General features: G+C 46.6%; 1 protein-coding gene across 2 annotated transcripts; it reads left to right on the top strand.

Annotated features, from left to right (window-relative positions):
* Positions 1 to 405: 405 nt before the first annotated feature.
* POLR1E (RNA polymerase I subunit E) lies at positions 406 to 21,712 on the top strand. Of its 2 annotated transcripts, none has more exons than XM_066367641.1 (12): positions 406 to 607; positions 1,178 to 1,281; positions 3,063 to 3,139; positions 5,065 to 5,150; positions 7,360 to 7,418; positions 8,986 to 9,130; positions 11,748 to 11,855; positions 13,607 to 13,703; positions 16,312 to 16,445; positions 17,380 to 17,461; positions 18,221 to 18,352; positions 20,030 to 21,712. In XM_066367641.1, exons 1-12 carry the CDS (start codon positions 532 to 534, stop codon positions 20,187 to 20,189), a joined length of 1,260 nt encoding a protein of 419 aa, XP_066223738.1. In that variant the 5' UTR covers positions 406 to 531; the 3' UTR covers positions 20,190 to 21,712. The 2 variants fall into 2 exon arrangements, with proteins under 2 accessions (XP_066223738.1, XP_066223737.1); XM_066367640.1 differs by having other exon boundaries at positions 1,124 to 1,281.
* Positions 21,713 to 21,725: the final 13 nt, after the last annotated feature.

Genomic DNA, 21,725 nt, shown 5'->3' with positions numbered 1-21,725 from the left:
TTTGAGATCAGGAAAAGCACAAGAGCTCTCAGGTTTAAGGGTTAGTCAGAGCATCCTGAGTGTGCGTGGGGAGAGGATGAATTTTAAAGGAGATTTGGAGAAGAGAGTCAATTCGGATTCTTGTGGTTCAACAGTACCAAAACACCCCCACATGACTGTTAGGCAGAAAATGCAAGACTTTTAGGCGCTTCGGTCCCTTGTCCCCCCACAACCCTAACGGCGCAGGCAAAATGCTGAGCCAACTAAGCGTCGCGCTTCGGCAACGCGGGCCAAGGATGGGGCGATGCCCTGTGTGCAGACCACGCCTCATCGCGTGGAGGGGCGGGGCGGAAGGTGGGCGAGAATAGCGTTCCGGGCAAGGGCGTGGAGGGGGCGGTGTCTTGTGGGGCGGAGCCAAGCCGTTGCGCTTGCGCGGAGGGGGTGCCGGGAGAAGTCAGGCCATTTCCGTCCCGCCGCGCTACCTCTGCGTGTGGGGTGAACAGGCTGGTGGTGAGACTTTTAATTCCTGGACTCCGCAGCCCGAAAGGCGGGATGGCGGCGGCGGTGTTGACGAGTGCGAAGTGGCTGTATTGTGGGGAGCCCGGCGAGAGCCAGAGAGCTATACTAGGTAAAGACTGCGGAGCTGGAGCAGTGTTCCCCCCATAACTCCCCCTTCCGTCTCTGTACCTTTACATTCCTCTTGCCCCCCGCCAGGCCCCTTTCCTATTTGGGCCAACACCTCCCTACCCCCTTACTGTCCGCCAGTACTTGGGGTTCGGCCAGAGCTTCTGCGTCATCCTACCATCCCACCTGGATAAGGACATCCCAATCATCCCCTCCCAAAGGGATTTGCCCAGGATTTATACCCTCACTCACCAGGTCTTTGACCTGTTCTATCTCTTTATCTCCACTGGGCAGGGATACCCTCCTGTTTCTGCAGGTCTATACGAGGCCACCTCAGTCGGTGCCATTCCCCTACTCCCTCCTGTCGCAGCCCCTCCCTAGGACTCCCCTCACTCCCCATGCCCTCTTCCCAAGTGGACCAGGACCTCCTTCAATCCCCATTCCGGTTGGGGCCTGTGTTTCCTTGCCCTTCTCATTCCTCCAATCTCTCATTCCCATTGACAGTCCTGTTCCTCCCCAGCATACATTGTGATTCCTTCTGATCTCATCTTATCCTTGGGCTGTGATCTTACAGCTCGGTTCTCCAATGGAAAGTTGCAGAATCCAAGTAACGTTCACTTTACCTTGTACAAGAGCAACGACTCAACAAATCCCAGGAAGAGGAGACATCGGATCCTGGTGAGTGCTGCAGTGGCCAGTTGCCTCCACTCTGCAGGCCTCAGTAGACCCCTGTGGTGGATGTAGGAGGGAGTGAGAGGAGAAAGGGAGGAGATAGCAAATGAATCTTTGAAGAGCTCTTCTGAGCCCCAGCAGACAAACATGGGGTGTAAAGACAGGCTCCATTCAGTTTGGTACTTCTGGTGAAGTGATAGCCTTTCATTCATTAGTTCATGCAGCAAGTATTTGTTGAGCACCTACTGTGACCCTGTGCTGTAAGCTGCTAGAGAAACTGCTAAATCAGACCTGGCCCTATAGTACTCCAGCCCACTGGGAACTACCAGTGTCGTGTGGGAAAAAACCTACTCAAGACACAAACTTATGTCAAGAGGAAGAGAGAGGGAGACCTGCCAAGGGAGGCAAAGAGAGACCTCCTGAATCTTCTTCTCCCTTAGCTTTTATTATCAGAAGCAGAACAGTGGTAACGGAATTACAAGGGAGAGAGATTAGGTGACCAGGGGGAAGAGGGATTAATGGCTGATTTGCTGACATGGAGAAAGGGCTAAATTGGTCAGTACATTCCTTTCTTTTACTAATTAACAAGCACAAAGGAAGGGGCAATCCAGAACCTCTAGGCTAATTTTCTAAAGCTCATTCACAGGCATTCCTTTGTGTCTGCACAAAGGTCACCCACTCACACTTTCTTGGTGTTTGCATCCAAGAGACATTCACTCAGGGCTTTTAACTAAAGTTCCTCAATCCAAGTCATAGAGGGTTCAAGGTTAGATGGGTGATTGATTCCCTACGTGTCCCCACTCTGGGAGCTTGTTCTCTAGAATGGGGTTTCTCAACCTTGGTGTTATTGACGTTTTGATCCAGGTAACTCTTTGTAGGGGCAGCCGTGTGCATCACAGGATGTTTAATAACTGCATTGGCCTCTACCACTAAATACCAGTAGCCCATCCTGGTTGTGACAACCAGAATGTCAGACAGTCCCAGATACCCCTGGAAGGGGTTTCCCTGGGGGAAAACCACTGCTCTGAAGAGTTCTTTGAAATTTTACCCAATTTCAGACTTACAAAAACGTTCCATGTGATGGTACAAAGAACTCCATAGAGAGGTGGAACTGGATATGAGAGACACTCATGCAAGTAGTCAAAGCTCAGGGCCTGAGGGAGGGAGATTACAAGGCAGAGTCTTAAGTCTCCGTTTGCCAGAATGCGGGGGTGGGGGGGGTGGGGGGGGGAGCACATGGAGCTGAGCTCTGAAGGATGCAGGTGGTTTTGACAGCTGAGGCTGAGAATTCCAAGTGAAGAGAATAGCAAAGACAAACATGGGGAAAGAGGAAAGCTTGGCCGTAGTTGGGGAGAGAGTCAGCTATTTCCGTGGATCCTAAGCATGTAAGGAACAGTCATAGGAGAGGTGGGCAAAGAAGTTTAAGAAGGTCTTGGACTTCAGACCCAGGAGGTTGCCTGCAGGATCATTTTATTGCATGTCTGTAAGTGTGGAGAGTCTAGGGCCTCTCCCAAGTCCTGTGGGATAGCTTCCCCAAGAACTTTTCAGACCCATTAGAAGCCAGCACTATCTGGGGCTTCCTTTTCTAAAGTCCTCTTGTCTTTCCCCTCACGGAACCCCAAGTTCACTTAGAGATAATGGGGCTAGATTGTCTTCCAGAGGCTCTCTAGTTCTAATCCTCTGTGGTTTGGATTCTAAAGCTTTTTACAGTTGCAGAAAAGGGAGACAAGATGTTTAGAACCTTTCAACACTGGTTGTAATGAAGCTTTTCTCCCTCTGTATTTTAGGCAGCTGAAACAGACAGACTTTCTTATGTGGGAAACAATTTTGGAAATGGAGCCCTCAAATGCAACAATCTGTGCAGGTAGGGTGAGGGGAAGGGGCAGCTGGAAGGGGAGGGGAGTGGTGGTGACCCTGGCACTGCTGTTCTCAGTCTTTATTTTAGGGGCAGTGGGGTAAATCTCGAGAGGTTTATCAAGTCTTCTGTTCCCATACCCGGAGGCCTCACACCAGCATGTAGACATTCTTGAAAAGAAAATTGACTTAAGATTTGTTGAATTTCCTAAAAACCTCATTGGTTTTTTTTTTTTTTTTTTTTTTTTAATTTTTCTGAAGCTAGAAACAGGGAGAGACAGTCAGACAGACTCCCGCATGCGCCCGACCGGGATCCACCCGGCACGCCCACCAGGGGCGACGCTCTGCCCACCAGGGGGCGATGCTCTGCCCATCCTGGGTGTCGCCATGTTGCGACCAGAGCCACTCTAGCGCCTGGGGCAGAGGCCATAGAGCCATCCCCAGCGCCCGGGCCATCTTTGCTCCAATGGAGCCTTGGCTGCGGGAGGGGAAGAGAGAGACAGAGAGGGAAAGCGCGGCGGAGGGGTGGAGAAGCAAATGGGCGCTTCTCCTGTGTGCCCTGGCCGGGAATCGAACCCGGGTCCTCCGCACGCTAGGCCGACGCTCTACCGCTGAGCCAACCGGCCAGGGCCGGTTTTTAATATTCTTAATTTTTTAAAATTAAGATATAGTTTACATGTAACATATTAGTTTTAGGTGTACAACATAATAATTAGATATATGTATAATGAAATCATCACCGAAATAAGTCAACATCCATCACCAGACATAGTTAAGATTATTTTTCCTTGTGATGAGAACTTTTTTTTTCCTAATTTTTATTTTTTTCTTTACAGGGACAGAGAGAGAGGGATAGATAGGGAGAGACAAGAATGGAGAGAGATGAGAAGCATCAATCATCAGTTTTTCGTTGCGACACCTTAGTTGTTCATTGATTGCTTTCTCATGTGTGCCTTGACTGCGGGCCTTCAGCAGACCTAGTAACCCCTTGCTTGAGCCAGCGACCTTGGGTCTAAGCTGGTGAACATTTTTTATTTTGCCCAAGCCAGATGAGCCCGCGCTCAAGCTGGCGACTTCGGGGTCTCGAACCTGGGTCCTCGGCATCCCAGTCTAACACTCTATCCACTGTGCCACTGCCTGGTCAGGCGTGATGAGAACTTTTAAGATTTAATCTCTTGGCAACTTTCAAATATACAATACAGTATTGTTAACTATACCCACCATACTGTACATTACTTCCCCAGGGCTTATTTATAATCTTGTTTCCAAAAGGCAGCTCTCTTAGCTGATACGGAATATATGATCAGTATTTCAAAGCTTACCAAAAATCTGCTTTAGGACTAATTACAAGAAAAGGATTTGATAGGGTTAAAGTCTCTGGGGTTTCTGCCGTTGATTGGCTGGCTGACTTTGGGCAACTTTGCCCTTCACTGATCCTAGTCTCTCCTGCTGAATTATATCCCCCACCCCAATGAAGATTGCCCAGCCTGAACAGTCTATGACTGCCTGGGGCTAGCATAATGCAAGACAGTGACCCTGGGATAGTATCCAATAGGGAATCACAAACAAGGCCCTTTCAGAACCCCACGGGGCCACCCTGATAGAAGTCAGATTAATGAATATATGCTTAAAACTATTAGCACTGCATTATCCTTTTACAAAGATTCTTTAGTTCGTACTGGTCTCCCTGTAATTACCAAGGCTGTACTTGTCCTTGCCTTATGAAATTTATGTGTGCAGTAAATTCTAGTATAATTCTTCATTCTTACATCCTCAAAGGGTTTCCTCTGCAGCAGTGAGCCCAAATGTGATCAGCTACCAGAAAGGTGTAGTGAAGAAGGAAGGTTGAGAAGTTTTTAGCAGGGAAAGGGAAGTTGTATATACAATACCATTTGAATAATCCGTTGTCACTGGTATTATTCCTTCTTTATTCAGGCACTTTGTGGGAATTTTGAACAAAACCTCTGGTCAAATGGAGGTATATGATGCTGAAGTGTTCAACATGCAGCCACTGTTTGCAGGTAGGTCCCAGTCAAAGCTCACAGAATTGCCGCATATTTTAGGTTTGCTGGATGCGTTGGTTTGAGTTTTTGATTTATTAAACAGATTTTTTGTTTCTTAAATTAAGTGAGAGCAGAGGATGTAGGCAAGGCCCCTATGGAGCAATGTTCTGCCCATCTGGCGCATTGCTCTGTTGCTCAGCAACCAAGCTATTTTTAGCAGCTGAGGCAGAGGCCAGAAAGCCATCCTCAGCCCCAGAAGCCAACTCACTGGAGCCAATCTAGCATGGCTGTGGGAGGGGGAAGAGGGGGGGGTAGAAAGGGGGATGGAGAAGCAGATAGTTACTTCTCCTGAATGCCCTGACTAGGAATGGAACCTGGGACATCCACATGCTGGGCCAACACTCTACCACTGAGCCAACTGACCAGGGCCTGTTAAACACATTTTGTAGTTATTTTTAAAGGGGTACCTTTCTGTTATTATTTTTTTTTTAATTTGAACAGGTTTTAAGAGTTTTTACTCAACATGTATTGATTGATGACCTACTATGCTCCAGGCACAAAATAGGGGCTGTGGATGTGGGAAAACAGACAGATTCTGCCCCCACAGTGTTTATAGACTTGAGATCAGAAACTAATATATATATTTTAAAATTTTAGAGAGGGAAGAAGGGAGGGGGAGAGAGAGAAACTTGTTGTTCCACTTATTTATGCATTCATTGGTTGATTCTTGTATGTACTCTGACCGGGATTGAACCCACAACGCTGATATATTAGGATGGTGTTCTGACTGAGCTACCGGTCTAGGGTCAGAAACTAATCTTAAAGTGTGTTGAGCAGTGATCAGAGCAGAATATTGGAGGGTGTGTCTGATATCCTTTTCAATTGAAGGCTTTTCTTAATTCTTGCTCTTCTACTTGGGGTAGAGATTTTAGAATCTCCAGAAGGTGCTGAAAGTTGCTTATATGTTGGACAGTAACTTTCATGTAAGTAACTTGTAAGTAAGAAATGTATAACTGGTTAAAAGTCTCTACACTTTGTAATTTGGGAGAAGATCCCCTTTTTCCCTAATCCAGTGGGAGAGGTTGCATTGCTTCTCTGCTCTGTCAACAGAATGCCCAGGGATAGAGTGAAAGTTTCCAGAATGAAAGATAAGAGGGTCAGACTCAAGCGGGTCCTGTTCCCAACTCTTAAATACTGAAGACCATGGTGGGGGTGGTGTTAGATAAGGAAGTATCCGTAGAGTCATGGTGAATCTGCCTGCTATGTTTAGAAGCATTAGTTCTGACTTTATACTCTCAAAGCAACAGTTCCTCCCACCTTTTTGAGAATCTGATAAGGAATTGGACCTACTTCCTGGAAACGTGCATACTATACAAAATATGTGTAATATTTTACATAAAATTTTAAAGGGCCCTTGAGTCTTAGAACCTGTGAATTTCCTAGGGGACCACAATCTCTAGGTTAAGAATTTCTTGCTTTGCAAACAGATTTAACTACATTTAAATTATCCTCTCCATGCTCTTATTTCAAGGAAGCAAAAAAAAAATTATTCATTAATTTGTTGGTTAAATACATTTTTGTTCTTGTAAGTAAGAAATGTATAAATATTGGTTTATTATATCCAGTGTATTGACCTGGAGCAAGTCATTTCATTTGGAGGCCTTATTTCTCCTTATTGGTAAAATAAAGAGGTTGGACCAGATGGCCCTTTCATTTGACTTCTTTTTAAAAAAAATTTAATAGAGAGAGAGAGAAAGGGAGATGAGAAGCATCAACTCATAGTTGCGTCACTTTAGTTGTTCATTGATTGCTTTTCATACATGCCTTGACCTGGGGGGTAGAGACGTTCAGACTGAGCCAGTGACCCCTTTGCTCACGCTAGCAAGCAACCTTTGGGCTCAAGCCAGAGACCGCAGGATCATTTTGATGATCCCATGGGTAAGCTGGCGACCTCGGAGTTTCAGACCTGGGTCCTCGGTGTTGCAGGTCAATGCTCTGTCCACCGTACCACCACCAGTCAAGCTCGTTTGACTTCTTAATTCTCCATATTCTCTAAGTCATGCTAAGGTACATACTCAATGTTCACTATTCTCTCATGTTAAGCTCTTGGAAGTCCTGGAGTAAATAAATGTTTTATTTTTTAGATTAATTATTAAATAAATACCAAACTCTATTTCTATCTGTAAGCCTTACATTTTGCTTTTTTTTTTTTTTTTTTTTTTGATAGATGAACCAATTGAGAGTGAATTGCCATTAGAGAGTGAGAGCAAAACTTTTAGAGAAAAGGTGAGTGTGATGGAAATGAAGACGTGGACCTTGAACAGGTTCCTCTGGGCCTTGGGTGAGGGTTGGACACGGGTTCCCTGGCTGCTCCTAACTCATTCATTCTGGGGTTGTCTAGATAGTTTTCTTTTTTTTTTTTTTTAATTTTTAAAAAATTTTTTTTATTTTAATTTTTAATTTTTAATTTTTTATTTTTTTTTTTCATTTTTCTGAAGCTGGAAACAGGGAGAGACAGTCAGACACACTCCCGCATGCACCCGACCGGGATCCACCCGGCACGCCCACCAGGGGCGAAGCTCTGGCCACCAGGGGGCGATGCTCTGCCCATCCTGGGCGTCGCCATGTTGCTACCAGAGCCACTCTAGCGCCTGAGGCAGAGGCCACAGAGCCATGCCCAGCGCCGGGGCCGTCTTTGCTCCAATGGAGCCTTGGCTGCGGAAGGGGAGGAGAGAGACAGAGAGGAAAGCGCGGCGGAGGGGTGGAGAAGCAAATGGGCGCTTCTCCTGTGTGCCCTGGCCGGGAATCAAACCCGGGTCCTCCGCACGCTAGGCCGACGCTCTACCGCTGAGCCAACTGGCCAGGGCCGTCTAGATAGTTTTCTACCTGCAGAAGCCACATCAGCCTCACAGAGAGCAGTCCATCTGTCTATACACAGCTCGGTGCCAATGTTCTGGTTCTCTGGGGTAGCATAACACTTGTTTTGAAGAGTTAATCCATGTTTCAGAGAATATTGGTTGTAGCCTGGAAATTTCATATAATATTAAAACAAAGTAAACTTGCCTGACCAGGCAGTTGCGCAATGGTTAGAGCATCGGAGTGGGATTTGGAGGACCCAGGTTTGAGACCTCGAGGTCGCCAGCTTGAGCGCAGGCTCATCTGGTTTGAGCAAGACTCACCAGCTTGAGCCCAAGGTCACTGGCTCGAGCAAGGGGTCACTCGGTCTGCTGTAGCCCCCCGGTCAAGGCACATATGAGAAATCAATCAATGAACAACTAAGGAGCCGCAACGAAGAATTGATGATGTTTCTCATCTCTCCCTTCCTGTCTGTCTGTCCCTATCTGTCCCTCTCTCTGTCTCTACCACAAAGAAAAAAGAAAAAAAAAGAAAACAAAGTGAACTTTAGGATTTTCAATGTAGAATGTTCCTATAATACAAAGCTCTTCCGCCCCAAGATGTGAACTGATTGCATCTTCAGTGAGAAAGTGTGTGAGGCTATCTTTCAGCTCAGAGGGAAGGAGTGAGTACTCTATTAGCAATATCTGTTATGCAAGTAGGACTGGAAAATGTTAAATGATGTGCCAAAGATTTATCAGCCCTAATTCTTGACATTTTTTCGATGGAGGCATGTTGATTTGTAAATGGCCTATTACTATTCACAAAGAGACTTCTTTGGATCTGTTAATATCATTTGATTCTTACAACAAGCCTAAGAGGTAGATAGCTATAATTCAGCCCAGTTTATAGGTGAGTTGATGATGGCTCAGAGAGGCTGACAGTTTCCCCATAATCACACAGCTAGAAGTAGTGGTGCCCAGCCTGACCTTAGTAACCAAATCTGTCTCCTGCACAGATGGACTTTTGCATTGAAGCCTTTGGTACCACCAAACAGAAGCGGGCTCTGAACTCCAGGAGAATGAACAAAGTTGGCAATGAATCTTTGAATCATGCGGTAGCTAAAGCCGCAGAGAGGATCATTGATACAAAGGGTGTGACTGGTAAGCTGTTGGAACTTGGGGTAAGAATCTGCTCACAGAGACAATTTTCTCTTCTCTTGAGATCTTTTACCTGCCCCATAGATGGAAGTGATGAGAGAGAGTTAGGGCTGAATTTCTTCCTGCCTCTCTCCGAGGGCCTTTATGGGAACAGGCTCTGGAAGCAGTAAGAAACATCTGACACAGCCTGCTCTCAGTGGGTGCACAGTCACGTCACGGAGCTAGGCAAGGAGATGGGCACATGCATGCTGTCCCGTGGTGTCAGCGTTACAGCCTGCAGGCTACAGAGCGGAGAAGGCTCCAGTTCTCTGAGTCACAGGGAGGTTTTGGTCAGCAAGGCTGATGTGATTGATGATGGTGAACTGAGCCCCTAAAGACAGTGTTTCACTTTGGGGTCAGGGGGTCTCTTTCTGCTCCTAAATTCCACAGAAGCTTGAGTATTTAATTGTATTATTTAAAAATGTATTTATTGTTCAAATCCATTAAAGAACATAACAGAAAGTCTATATAAGAGCAGTCTTTCCATTGAAATGTTATTTTAGTAATTTTTAGAAAATCTTTCCAGCCTGGCCTGTGGTGGTGCAGTGGATAAAGTGTTCACTTGGAATGCTGAGGTTGCTGGTTTGAAACCTTGGGCTTGCCTGGTCAGGGCACATATGAGAGTTGATGCTTCCTGCTCCTTCCCCCTTCTCTCTTTCTCTTTCAATTTCTCTTTCTCTCTCTCTCTCTCTCTCTCTCTCTCTTTTTCTCTATTTTCTGTCTAAAATGAATAAAGTCCTAAAAAAAATACATATATAAAAAGAAAATCTTTCCATACCCTATGATAACATAAGTATTTTTCTATGTTTTTTTTTTTTTTTTTCCCCCGAAGCTGGAAACGGGAGAGACAGACTCCCGCATGCGCCCGACCAGGATCCACCCGGCATGCCCACCAGGGGGCGATGCTCTGCCCATCGGGCGATGCTCTGCCCCTCCGGGGCGTCACTCTGTTGCCACCAGAGCCACTCTAGCGCCTGGGGCAGAGGCCAAGGAGCCATCCCCAGCACCCGGGCCATCTTTGCTTCAATGGAGCCTCGCTGCGGGAGGGGAAGAGAGAGACAGAGAGGAAGGAGAGGGGGAGGGGTGGAGAAGCAGATGGGCGCTTCTCCTGTGTGCCCTGGCCGGGAATCGAACCCGGGACTTCTGCACGCCAGGCTGACGCTCTACCACTGAGCCAACTGGCCAGGGCCTTTTTCTATGTTTTTATTTAGTACTTTTACAATTCTAACGGGGTAAATTCATCTTTCTTCTGTCTCCTTATTTTTCACAAATGTAACATGGTTTTTCTTCAAGGTGATCTTAAAAATTATTTTGTTATGTTCTCTCAAAATACAGTTGCGATTAATAAGAAGAGCCTGACCAGGCAGTGGCACAGTAGATAGAGCATCAGACTGGGATGGGGAGGACCCAGGTTTGAGACCCCGAGGTCGCCAGCTTGAATGCGAGCTCATCTGGTTTGAGCAAGGCTCACCAGCTTGAGCCCAAGGTCACTGACTTGAGCAAGGGGTCACCTGGTCTGCTGTAGCCCCCAGTCAAGGCACATTATGAGAAAGCAATCAATGAACAACTAAGGTGCTGGAATCGAGCATTGATGCTTCTCATCTCTCTCTCCCTGTCTGTCTGTCCCTAGTTGTCCCTCTGTTTCTGTCACACAAAAAAAAAAATAAGGGGAAAATTAACAGCTATGTATATATTCTCCCATCCAGAAATGTAGAAATATGTGTCTCTGTTTCTTCAAAGACATACTTTAACATTTAAGTAAATTTCTAAATTTTTTTGTTTGGTTTACTCTCAGCTATTTTTTTTTTTAATTTTTGGGAAGCAAGATCTAAAATGCTCCCTACTCTTAGCTATTAAAGGACATCTAAAAAGAAATATATAGTTCACCCATTTTCTCATCATTCTGCCAGACCAACTGTTATGATTTTTCTCTCTGTCTTCACCTGTATACATGCTTAATTCTTACACGGTTACTCCTGTGTGTTACAGTTTTTATTTTTATTTTTTTTAAGATTTTATTTATTCATTGAAAGAGAGGGAGAGAGAAGGGAGGAGGAGCAGGAAGCACCAACTCCCATATGTGCCTTGATCGGGCAAGCCCAGGGTTTCAAACCAGTGACCTCAGCGTTCCAGGTCAATGCTTTATCCACTGCGCCACCACAGGCCAGGCCTGTGTGTTACAGTTTTATAATTTGATTTTTTTTTTCCGCTGATAGTGTGTGGAGAAATTTTCTGGAAGTTAAGCCATTAAAGGCTATTTTGAATATTCCTCATTTTTAATTTCTCTCGTGTTGTATTGTAAATATTGATGAGCACACCTCTCTCCCAACTACACTGCAAGTTACTTGAGGGGAGACCACACTGGATGTACCTTCTCTAAGGCTCAGTTCGGTCTGTGTCATGAATGGACATCATAGAACTGGAGCTGTCAGCCTGATGGGAAATCTGGCCTCATTGGCAGGAGCATTCAGATTAGGGGTTTCTAGGCTGGTTATGATCTGAGTACACAGGTTGTAAAGAGTATTGGGGAACATGAAGCCAAATGAGTTAATACCTACAGATTCTTCCTTTTATCGAAAAGCTCTGGTCAGTGATGCCATCCACGATACCTTGCAAGACGACTCCGTCTGCCTTCCTCCTTGCCATGCTGATGCCGCCAGACCTGAAGATGTGTATAAATTTGAAGACAGTATCCTTTCTGCAGTAGAAATGCTTTGGGAGTTATGTACATGAGCAGTAGCCAGACTCTCTGAAGGTGTCAATGGTCCTATGACACTCACAGAAGCTACATCCAGACCTTTGTAGTTGCCTGGTGCTATTGCTAGGAAGTCAGCTGGGAATCAGCTGGGCTGAGGGACTTGCTCCAGCCCCAGCTTCCCAGCCCCTGGAATTCAAACTCATTTCTCAGCAAAATGCCAAATGCCACAGTTCAGCCCTGTGGGGGTCAGTTTCCATGAATAGTCCAAACATGACTTTAAGTCAGCCAATGCCCAAAGTCTAGGACAGACTGATTTGTAAAAGGAAAGGTTGGAGCCTGGCCAGTGGTGGTACCATGGACAGAGTGTCGACTTGGGACACTGAGGTCCCACGTGCGAAACCCCAAGGTTGCCAGCTTGAGTGTGGGATCATTGACACAATCTCAGGATTGCTGGCTTGAGCCCAAAGGTCGCTGGTTTGAAACCTGAGGTTGCTGGCTTGAGTAAGGGGTCACTGGCTCAGCTGTACCCCCTGGTCAAGGCACATATGAGAAGAAATCAGTGAACAACCAAAGTGATGCAACTGAGTTGTGCTTCTCATTTCTCCATTCCTCTCTCTCACGTAAAAAAGAAATTAGATAAACAAATAAATAAATGGAAGGGTTGGAATGTAAAATTTCCCTACTTGTGGGTCTAATGAAATGGAAAATGCCTGGAGTGGCTTTGTGATAAAGAGAAGGCAGAAAAGCCACCTTGATGGGGAATGAAGTCTGAGCTGGGAGTCTAGAGAACTGAGTCTCAGCTCTGCCCCAAGTGCTGTGTAATCTTCCCTTCTCTGGGCCTCAGCTTTCCCGTCTCTAAACTGAGGCCACCAGAGAGGCCCTAGTTGGTTATCCCAGTTGGTTAGAGCATCGTCCTGAAATGCCAACGTTGCAGGTTTGGTCCCTGGTCAGGGCACATTTGGGAAGCAGCCAGTGAGTGCAGCATTCATTGGGTGCAGCATTCTCTTCCTGTCTCACCCTCTTTCTCTCTGTCTTAAAAAAAAAAAAAAAAAAAGAAAAGGCAATCAATACAAATAAAAGGATACCAATAGGAGATAATATAGCTCAGCAACTCTCAGCCTTTTTCATTTCATGGCACACAAATAATTACTAAAATTCTGCAGCACACCAAAATATATATATTTTTTGCTGATCTGACAAAAAAATAGGTATAATTTTGATCTACAAAAAAAAAAAAAAGTAGTAATTACCTACCCTTTTGCTCCAAAGTGACTTAAAAAAATCAGTCATACCTATATAGCCTATACCTATTATAGGATTTCTGGTACCAAGTTTAACAATCAGACACAACCTTACTATGCAACATGACCAATAAGATGCATATAACTCTATTATATGACAAGACTGGGCAATCACACTGGACGGCTATTGTCTTGTTGGCTGTTGTCATTATTTTATTTGACAGTCTAAGGCAGCGGTTCTCAACCGGGGTCACGACCCACAGGTTGAGAACCACTGATCTAAGGGAAAAGAGGTCAGTGCCTCCAACTAAATATACTGCTCACAAAAATTAAAGGATATTTTATCACTTCATACTCATTTTGAAGTATCCCCTAATTTTTGTGAGCAGTATAGTTAGGTATTTTATGTTTTAAAAACTCTTGGCAACCAGTTGAAAATCGCTGATCTAGCTAGTCAGATGTTTCCATTTTGGTCAGATTGTGTTCTTGACCAGTAACTAGTTCTTTCTCCGGCGGAGTATGAAGCTCTTGGGAGCCCATCTGAAGCTTTCAGGAATGTCACGTCAGAAGAAATACTGAAGATGACTGAAGAGAACAGGTACCCCCACATAGGTGATGGAGTGTCTGAAGGGGAATATCGTTGGGCCACAGAGGCAGTCAGACAGGAAGCAGACCTTTGGGTGCCAGTCATTGAGGATCACTGTTGAATAAAGACAAGCCAGTGTCTTCATAAATTTTGAACTTCTAGACCTGTTGTCCCTAGGCTGTGGGTGACATTCAAGGGAGAGAGTTGGCCTCTCAGTGCATGGAACCTGTGGCTGGGCAGAGGGTGGGGAGGTCCTGTAGCTGGGCTGGGAACTAGGGATGGACTAACGCCCCCATGTTAAGCTTGATGCTGATTTTCTTTTTCTTTTTTTTTTTTTCATTTTTCCGAAGCTGGAAACGGGAGGCAGTCAGACAGACTCCCGCATGCACCCGACCAGGATCCACCCGGCATGCCCACCAGGGGGCGATGCTCTGCCCATCTAGGGCATCACTCTGTTGCATCCAGAGCCATTCTAGCGCCTGAGGCAGAGGCCACAGAGCCCTCAGCGCTAGGGCCAACTTTGCTCCAGTGGAGCCTCGGCTGTGGGAGGGGAAGAGAGAGACAGAGAGGAAGGAGAGGGGGAGGGGTGGAGAAGCAGATGGGCGCTTCTCCTGTGTGCCCTGGCCAGGAATCGAACCCGGGACTTCTGCACGCCAGGCCGACGCTCTACCACTGAGCTAACCGGCCAGGGCCAATTTATGTGTTTTAAACGTACATTTCAAATAATTAATATACAATATTAGGTCCTCCTCCCCTTTTTTTATCGACTGAAATAGCTTTTATGGTGGTTTTGGGACTTTTTTGCTTTTGAGGGTTTTCTAAATAATTTTTTCTTGGAAAAGTAAAAAATTATCAACCATAAGTTGGTTTCTTGATTTTTCTTTGGAAATTTTACTGGTCAGTGAAATTGAAGGCCTTGGAAAATACTTTTTTGTTTCCTCCAAAGAGCCATTTCCAAAAAAACTCATTACTGGTTCTTAGTTGTCTTAATGTGATTATGGCCCAGGGGCAAGGGCAGGGGTGGAGGTAGGGCTGAGAGCTGGAGTTCTGTGGAATATACTGTGTGGTCTTCCCTCTCAGCCTCATTTTTTCTATCTATGAAATGGGGGAGCGACAAGATGATCTCGAAGAGCCTTTTTATCTCCTCAAGTCTAGGATCCTGATAGTGGTAGAACAGCACATTAAAAATAATAGCTGGCAGCCCTGCCCAGTTGGCTCAGTGGTAGAGCGTCGGCCTGGCGTGCAAGGGGTCCCGGGTTCGATTTCCGGCCAGGGCACACAGGAGAAGCGCCCATCTGCTTCTCCACCCCTCCCCCTCTCCTTCCTCTCTGTCTCTCTCTTCCCCTCCTGCAGCGAGACTCCATTGGAGCAAAGATGGCCCGGGCGCTGGGGATGGCTCCTTGACCTCTGCCCCAGGCGCTAGAGTGGCTCTGGTCGCAACAGAGCGACGACTCGGAGGGGCAGAGCATCGCCTGGTGGGCAGAGCATCGCCTGGTGGGCAGAGCGGCGCCTCTGGTGGGCGTGCCGGGTGGATCCCGGTCGGGCGCATGCGGGAGTCTGTCTGACTGTCTCTCCCCATTTCCAGCTTCAGAAAAATACACACACACACAAAAAATAGCTGCCTGACCAGGCAGTGGCACAGTGGATAGAGTGTCGGACTGGGATGCAGAGGACCCAGGTTCAAAACCCCAAGGTCACCGGCTTGAGCACGGGCTCATCCTGCTTGAGTTCGGGCTCATTGGCAAGAGCATGGGGTCACCGACTTGAGTGTGGGATCATAGACATGACTCCATGGTCGCTGGCTTGAGCCCAAAGGTCACTGACTTGAAGCTCAAGGTCACTGGCTTGAGCAAGGGGTCACTTGATCTGCTATAGCCCTCTAGTCAAGGCACGTATGAGAGCAATCAATGAACAACTAAAGTGCCACCATGAAGAATTGATGTTTCTCATCTCTCTCCCTTCCTGTCTGTCCATATCTGTCCCTCTCTTCTGACTTGCTCTCTGTGTCCCAAAAATAAATAAATGAATAAAATAAAAATAATAGCTAACATTGGTTGAGCTCTTATAGGTGCCAAGCGTTGTTCTAAGTGCTTTACTTGCATTGTCTTCTTTAATCCACAAAAACCCCTAAGAGGAGGGTATTATCATTGGCCTTGGTTTATAGATAAAGATGTACAGAGCTGTACAGAAGATTGCCCAAGCCACCAAAAAGCAGAGAGGGAATTCTAACCCAGGCAGTCTGACCTGACAGCCTATGCTTCAAACCACTGTATCTGGGTTTGGTAAACTATGGCCTGTGTGCTCAGTCTGGCCTGGTGCCTGTGGATAGTTTTATTGGAACACAGCCATGGTCATTCATTTTTGTATTGTCGATAGCTGCCTTTGCACTACAGTGCCACACAGTTTGTGTGACCCACAAAGCCTAAAATCTCTTCTCTGCTTGCCCTTTGCTGGCCCTGCATCAACCCCTGCTCCTGTTGTAAGGCGATTGGTGGATGGCCCTTGTTCAGCCATCACAGGTGTGAGGAGGTGCCTGCTGCTCTAATTCTGCGGCAGTGAGTGGCTCCTGACAGAGCTTGTCTTAACTGACACAGCCTTCCCTTTCCCTCCCTTGTTTTAGCCACTGCTGCTTTGTCATAGAAGCGCTGAAGTCTTTGCCATCAAATGAAGAGAGCCGAGACCACCAGGCTCGATGCATATGGTTTCTGGACACACTCATCAAATTTCGATCACAGAAAGTGATTAAGCGGAAAAGTAAGTCCATGATAGACATTTGATTGTAGTTATTTCAAGTCCATTATTTGTAATTCTTAGACCAGCTCCAATGAGAAAAGAAAATGGCTATGTGTAGTCAGGTCTTTATTTTTAACCGTGTAACTGTGAGGGTCCTATTGGTACTGCTGACATGCCAAGAGGACCTTGATGGGGACAGTATGGATTATGTGACTATTCGTAGCTAACCTTCATTTTTATTCTGCATTTAGCAATGTGTAGTTTCCAAGTCAAAAGAAAATTTTAAGGGACTGTTAGACAAACATCAGTCACAGGAAGAAAAGTGGCCATGCTCATGAAGGCATGTGACTGGTTTGTGCTGTGTTGTGTTATTTCTGACTAGGAGAGGAGAGAGCCAGTTTCTGCTGGTAACTCAGTGTCACCTACAGCTAGGGCCATGGCTGCCACATCCATCCATCCAGAGTGGGAAAGCCAGTGGGAGACACTTGGGGTTTTAGGCACCAAGTGTATGCAGTTTTATTACTATAATTGGGCATCCAAAAGTCTGTTTTTCAGTACTTGCCTAATTCTTATTTTCACATTTCAGTCTTCCTTGCTTTTCCTCTCCCAGGGCTTTCTCCACAGTCTGTTTTGCTTTTCTACTGTCTCGTGAATTCTGAGTGGTTGGCTTCATTGGAGTGTACCATCACATTGTCCCATCGCAAATATCTCACGGGCAGTTGCATTTGAAATTAGCATATTTTCATTTGAAAGTGGTCATTTTGTTTCATGGGCCCCTGCTTCTCTTACCACATGGTTTTGATCCTTACCCTGACCCAGCTGTTCGGTTCTCCTAGCTCATGGATGGCATATGGCCTGAGGGTTTTTTTTGTTTTGTTTTGTTTTGTTTTGGTGGAGATGCTGGGGAGCCTGAGGGTTTTGACAAAAATTGGTCACGTGCAACTTTGTATTGTAGGTGCCCTGAGGCCTGGAGTTCCACACATCATCAACACCAAGCTGCTGAAGCACTTCACCTGCCTGACCTACAACAACGGCAGGTCAGGAGGCAGGACGTCTTTGGCTTCTGCCTGTAAAGAGAGAAAGCAGGTTGGGGAGGTGGTGACAGTGAGGAGTAGGATATTGGATAGAACGCATGTCCACAGAGCTACTGAGCTGAAGACACACTGCTGTTGTGTCCTGGGCTGAAGTTTAAGAAGCACTATAGTTTGTGTTCTCTTACCTTGGAGAAGGTCACTTCCCCTGGGTATGACCAGCAAGAAAGACGTCTTTCACTTGATGCACAACTTTTGAGCAACCCTTACTGTCCCACAGACCTGGTGTTCAGTGAAAGGCAGCGTTGCGGGAAAGGGCAGGCCTGTGTGGCAGTTCTGGCGAGGAACCCCGAGCAGCACCTGGTTTTCTTCCTGCTGTTTGCTTGGAAATGTATTTCCTGCTCTGAGTGTGCTGGGAAGAATCATCAGCTACTGAGGGTGGGTGACCGCTCTCTTGGCAGCCCTGGTGGGCAGACAGGGCCAGAAGCAAGGGTCCTTGCCAATGCATGGCCCTCACTGTGCCTAGGGTAGTAGGTGTGGCCTTCTTTGTCCCCTTGGTGGGAGCACTGGGACTGGCTCACTGTCCTCTGTGTGAGGACTCCAGCACCTTGAAGGACAAGGAGTTGTTTGAATTCCTTTTCTTCTCCCAAAGATAGGAAGACATTGAGTACCTATGGGAATACGTTTGGGTGTTTTCATTTTGCTATTGGAGAAGTCACCTTAGAGCTTAATTTTGTGTCTCCTTTATTGCCACTGATTTTGCAGTTTACGCAACTTCATTTCTGATTCAATGAAGGCAAAGATCATCGCATATGTGATCATACTCGCCTTGCACATAAACGATTTCCAGATTGACCTGACAGTGTTACAGAGGGATCTGAAGCTCAGTGAAAGAAGGTGAGCGCAGCAGAATAAAAAGCTCCCGTAGGGTGCCTCGCTGTATTTCTAGTACTGCTGGAAAGCATGAGGCTCCGGAAGAGAACTGGGGGTGTTTAATAGAGGAAAGGAGGGGACCAGAGGACAGTTGTCACTGAGTGAATGATTGGATGAGTTGCTGGACATTGCAGACTGCCAATTCTCTATGCCAGGCACAGTATTAAATCTGTCATGGCCCTGGTTGGTTGGCTGAGTGGATAGAGCATTGGCCTGGCATGTGGATGTCCTGGATTCAATCCCTGGTTAGGGCACACATGAGAAGTGACCATCTGTTTCTCTTCCCTTCCCTCTTCCCCATTCTCTCTTCCCCTCTCACAGCCAGTGACTTGATTGGTTAAAGTGTCATCCCCGGGTGCAAAGGATATCTGAGTTCTAAGGGTGTCAGCCTCTGGCACTAAAATTAGCTCAGTTGATTTGAGTATCGGCCCCAGTTTTGGAGTTGCTGGGTAGATCCTGGTTGAGGTGCATTCAGGAGTCTATCTCTCCTCCTCTCACTTAAAAGAAATAAATCTATCATAATATTTCAGATTTCCCTAAAAAACAATTTAAAAACCTACAGTTCAGAGGAGTCACTGACTTTCCTAAGGTCACACAACCGAGAAGGGGAATAGTTGGGCTTCAAACTTGAGCCTTCCCATAGCATTCTGTCCCTGTGTAACCAAGCCACCTCTGTCTCCAAATACCTTTCTCTGGCGATAGAGATTCTGTGTGGTCCTGAGGGGTGGGGAGATATGTAAGAACCCAATTTCAGCTTAGCAAAAAGGACCTTTCTCAGAGTCAGATGGAAGGGGCTGTCAGATGGGGGGGCTGCTGTGTGGCAGGGATGGCACATCGGGCTTCTCTGACTGGACTGGGAGGGTTGGCAGAGATGACCTTTCAGGCCTTTTCTAACCTTGCTAGAAGAGATTCAGACAGAGTAGGAGTCAGAACTTCCCAGGATCTTGAAAGTTAGTTCCTTTGGCCTTTGTCAGTAATTTAGGGGCATTTGACATCCAAGGACCTTGATGTTCAAGAGAGCCTGTGAAACACCTGTCTAGCAGTCCATAGAGGGACGGTTCCGATGGCTGTCCGCAGATGGCATCCTCACAGGCAGTGACGTTGAAAATCTAAAATAAGCCTGACCGCCTGACCTGTGGTGGCGCAGTGGATAAAGCGTCGACCTGGAAATGCTGAGGTCGCCGGTTCGAAACCCTGGGCTTGCCTGGTCAAGGCACATATGGGAGTTGATGCTTCTAGTTCCTCCCCACCTTCTCTCTCTCTCTCTCTCTCTCCTCTCTTCCTTCCTTTCTCTATCCTGTCTAAAATGAATAAATAAAAATTTTTTAAAAAAGAAAATCTATTGTAAAATAAGAACATGTTGGAGCATGTTCAATTCTGTTTATAGGAAGTAAAGTTTACTAATAGGATCTACATAGATAAGCTGGTTTGTAATCACATATAAGGATTTTTTTAATGGCAACACATTAAAATGAAATTGTTGGCTGAGGCGGGGGGAGATCCTGTCTGGCCCTTTCTCAGTGGCCAGTTTGGGGATTCTGTCTTTGACGCCTGTAGCATAAGTATGCTGCTCCCTTCTGCCAACCCTCCTTGAGCAGTGACTTTGAGGAGACTCCATTTGTTTGTGTGTTTGTTCTTTAGGATGATGGAGATAGCAAAAGCCTTGAGGCTGAAGATCTCTAAAAGAAAGGTCTTTCTGGCAGCCAGCGTGGAGGAGGAGCACAAACTGGGTACCCTGTGCATCCCGCTGCCTCCAGCCCAGACCTTGGCCCACCAGTCAAAGCGGAGGAAAATGAACTAGAGCTACGCTCCTAGACCGAGCAGTTAGGCCACTCGTAGCCACTGCTTCTGTTCATGTCCATTTTTTATTTTTGCAAAGAGATGAAGAAGCAGCCTTGCTTTGGCATGAGTATGAAGCCACAGCCAGCATCTCAAAAACAAAATGATTCTCCTATTGGACTTCACCTCCCTCCTTCAGAGTTGCTGTGACTATAAATGGCTACTGGTTCTCGTACTGGTTCACCTGTGATGTGGGAGGTGGGGCCTGGGAGACCAGAGCCAAAAGGTCTCACGGCTAAACCTTGGGCCAAAGCTAATGGATAAAGGTTAATAAAGAAATATGAAGGACATGCTTACTTAGGTCGTGGAGGGCCAGTGGAGTACGTGGTGAGGAGACAGCCCAGCGGGGCTGGCAGAGGCGGCTCAGGTCACCAGTGGGATGGGGATTGAGTTTGAGGCTGCAGGGACAGGCAGAGCCCTTGCCTTGATGGGGAGACAGTGGTTATCCTAGTTGCTCTGTCTGGCTCAGGCCATGTAGAGGGTAGCACTTAGCTCTGAAGTCACAGTTCTGAGGGGTATGAATTGGAATTTCATCACAAAGAACAAATTGTACTAGATATTTTAAGAGAAAGGGAGTTTAATACATGGAAAAAAATGTAAAATTGTTAAAGGCCGCAGGAGTGGGAATCAGGGTTGCCACCAGACTGCTTGGTTCAAGAACACACCGCTGGGGTTGCCCTGCAGCCATCAAGAAGCCACATCTGCGCAGGACTGCTTGAATTCATGAAGCTGGTGGCTTGACCCTGAGTCCAACCTACCCATGCTTTTAATACATTTCTATCAAATGTGGAACAGACAACCAAAAGATCAAGAAGCTGGCTTCCATCCTGCTTCCTGCTGTGAGTGCATATGTAGGAACCTAATTTGCATGTAGAATCCAGCAGCAGGGCGGTCTTGGGAATAGGTTGCAGCTCTCAGCATAGCCTTAAGGGCCGCACACCTGAAGGAGATGGGAGTGGATGCCGGCTGACGACAAAGCTCACCTGCCATGGGGCGGTGAGAAGTCAGGGTCCGGGGAGCTCTGAGGAATGGGAGCGTGGCACGCAGAGACTGAGGTACGTGGCTAACACCCAGATCTTCAAGGCTCTTTTGAGAGCAGCTGAGATTTGTAGTGCTCAGTGCTGGGGAGCTCGGAGCAGTGAAGGAAGGAAAATAAAATTGGTCTCCGCAAATGAGAAAGGAAGTTTACACAGCAGCTGGGCCATCCACCAGGGAAGATACGGTGGAAATGAGTCTTGATGACACCTTTGGGACAGGTGGTCCTTGTATTCCTTGCAGCCCTGAGAGCTGTTATCAGAGCCACCTTGAGTAAGCCGTGCCTAAAGGGTCTGTTTTTCATGCTCTGGTTTGTCCCCTTCGTCTCTCCCCTGGGTAGTGGGCATTTGTGGCCTATTTGTCTCCACTGGAGGTGTGAGCAGGACATCTAAATGCCTCTTTATCCTTATCTCAGCTGTTGTGAAAATAAAGTATGTGACTGCATCAAAAGGCATAATATCCT

The sequence above is a fragment of the Saccopteryx leptura genome, chromosome 2 (genome assembly GCF_036850995.1).
Source record: "Saccopteryx leptura isolate mSacLep1 chromosome 2, mSacLep1_pri_phased_curated, whole genome shotgun sequence".
Lineage (NCBI taxonomy): Eukaryota > Metazoa > Chordata > Mammalia > Chiroptera > Emballonuridae > Saccopteryx > Saccopteryx leptura.
The sequence above is the reverse complement of the archived record's forward strand: the minus strand, read 5'-3'. Positions and strand labels throughout refer to the sequence as shown.

Excerpts from the sequence above, each read along its gene's own strand:
- POLR1E (XM_066367640.1), top strand. The coding sequence starts at position 532 with ATGGCGGCGGCGGTGTTGACGAGTGCGAAGTGGCTGTATTGTGGGGAG. Across the intron at positions 5,151-7,359 it reads CATGCAGCCACTGTTTGCAG|ATGAACCAATTGAGAGTGAA; the intron begins GTAGGTCCCAGT and ends TTTTTTTGATAG. Across the intron at positions 16,446-17,379 it reads GAAAGTGATTAAGCGGAAAA|GTGCCCTGAGGCCTGGAGTT; the intron begins GTAAGTCCATGA and ends TTTGTATTGTAG.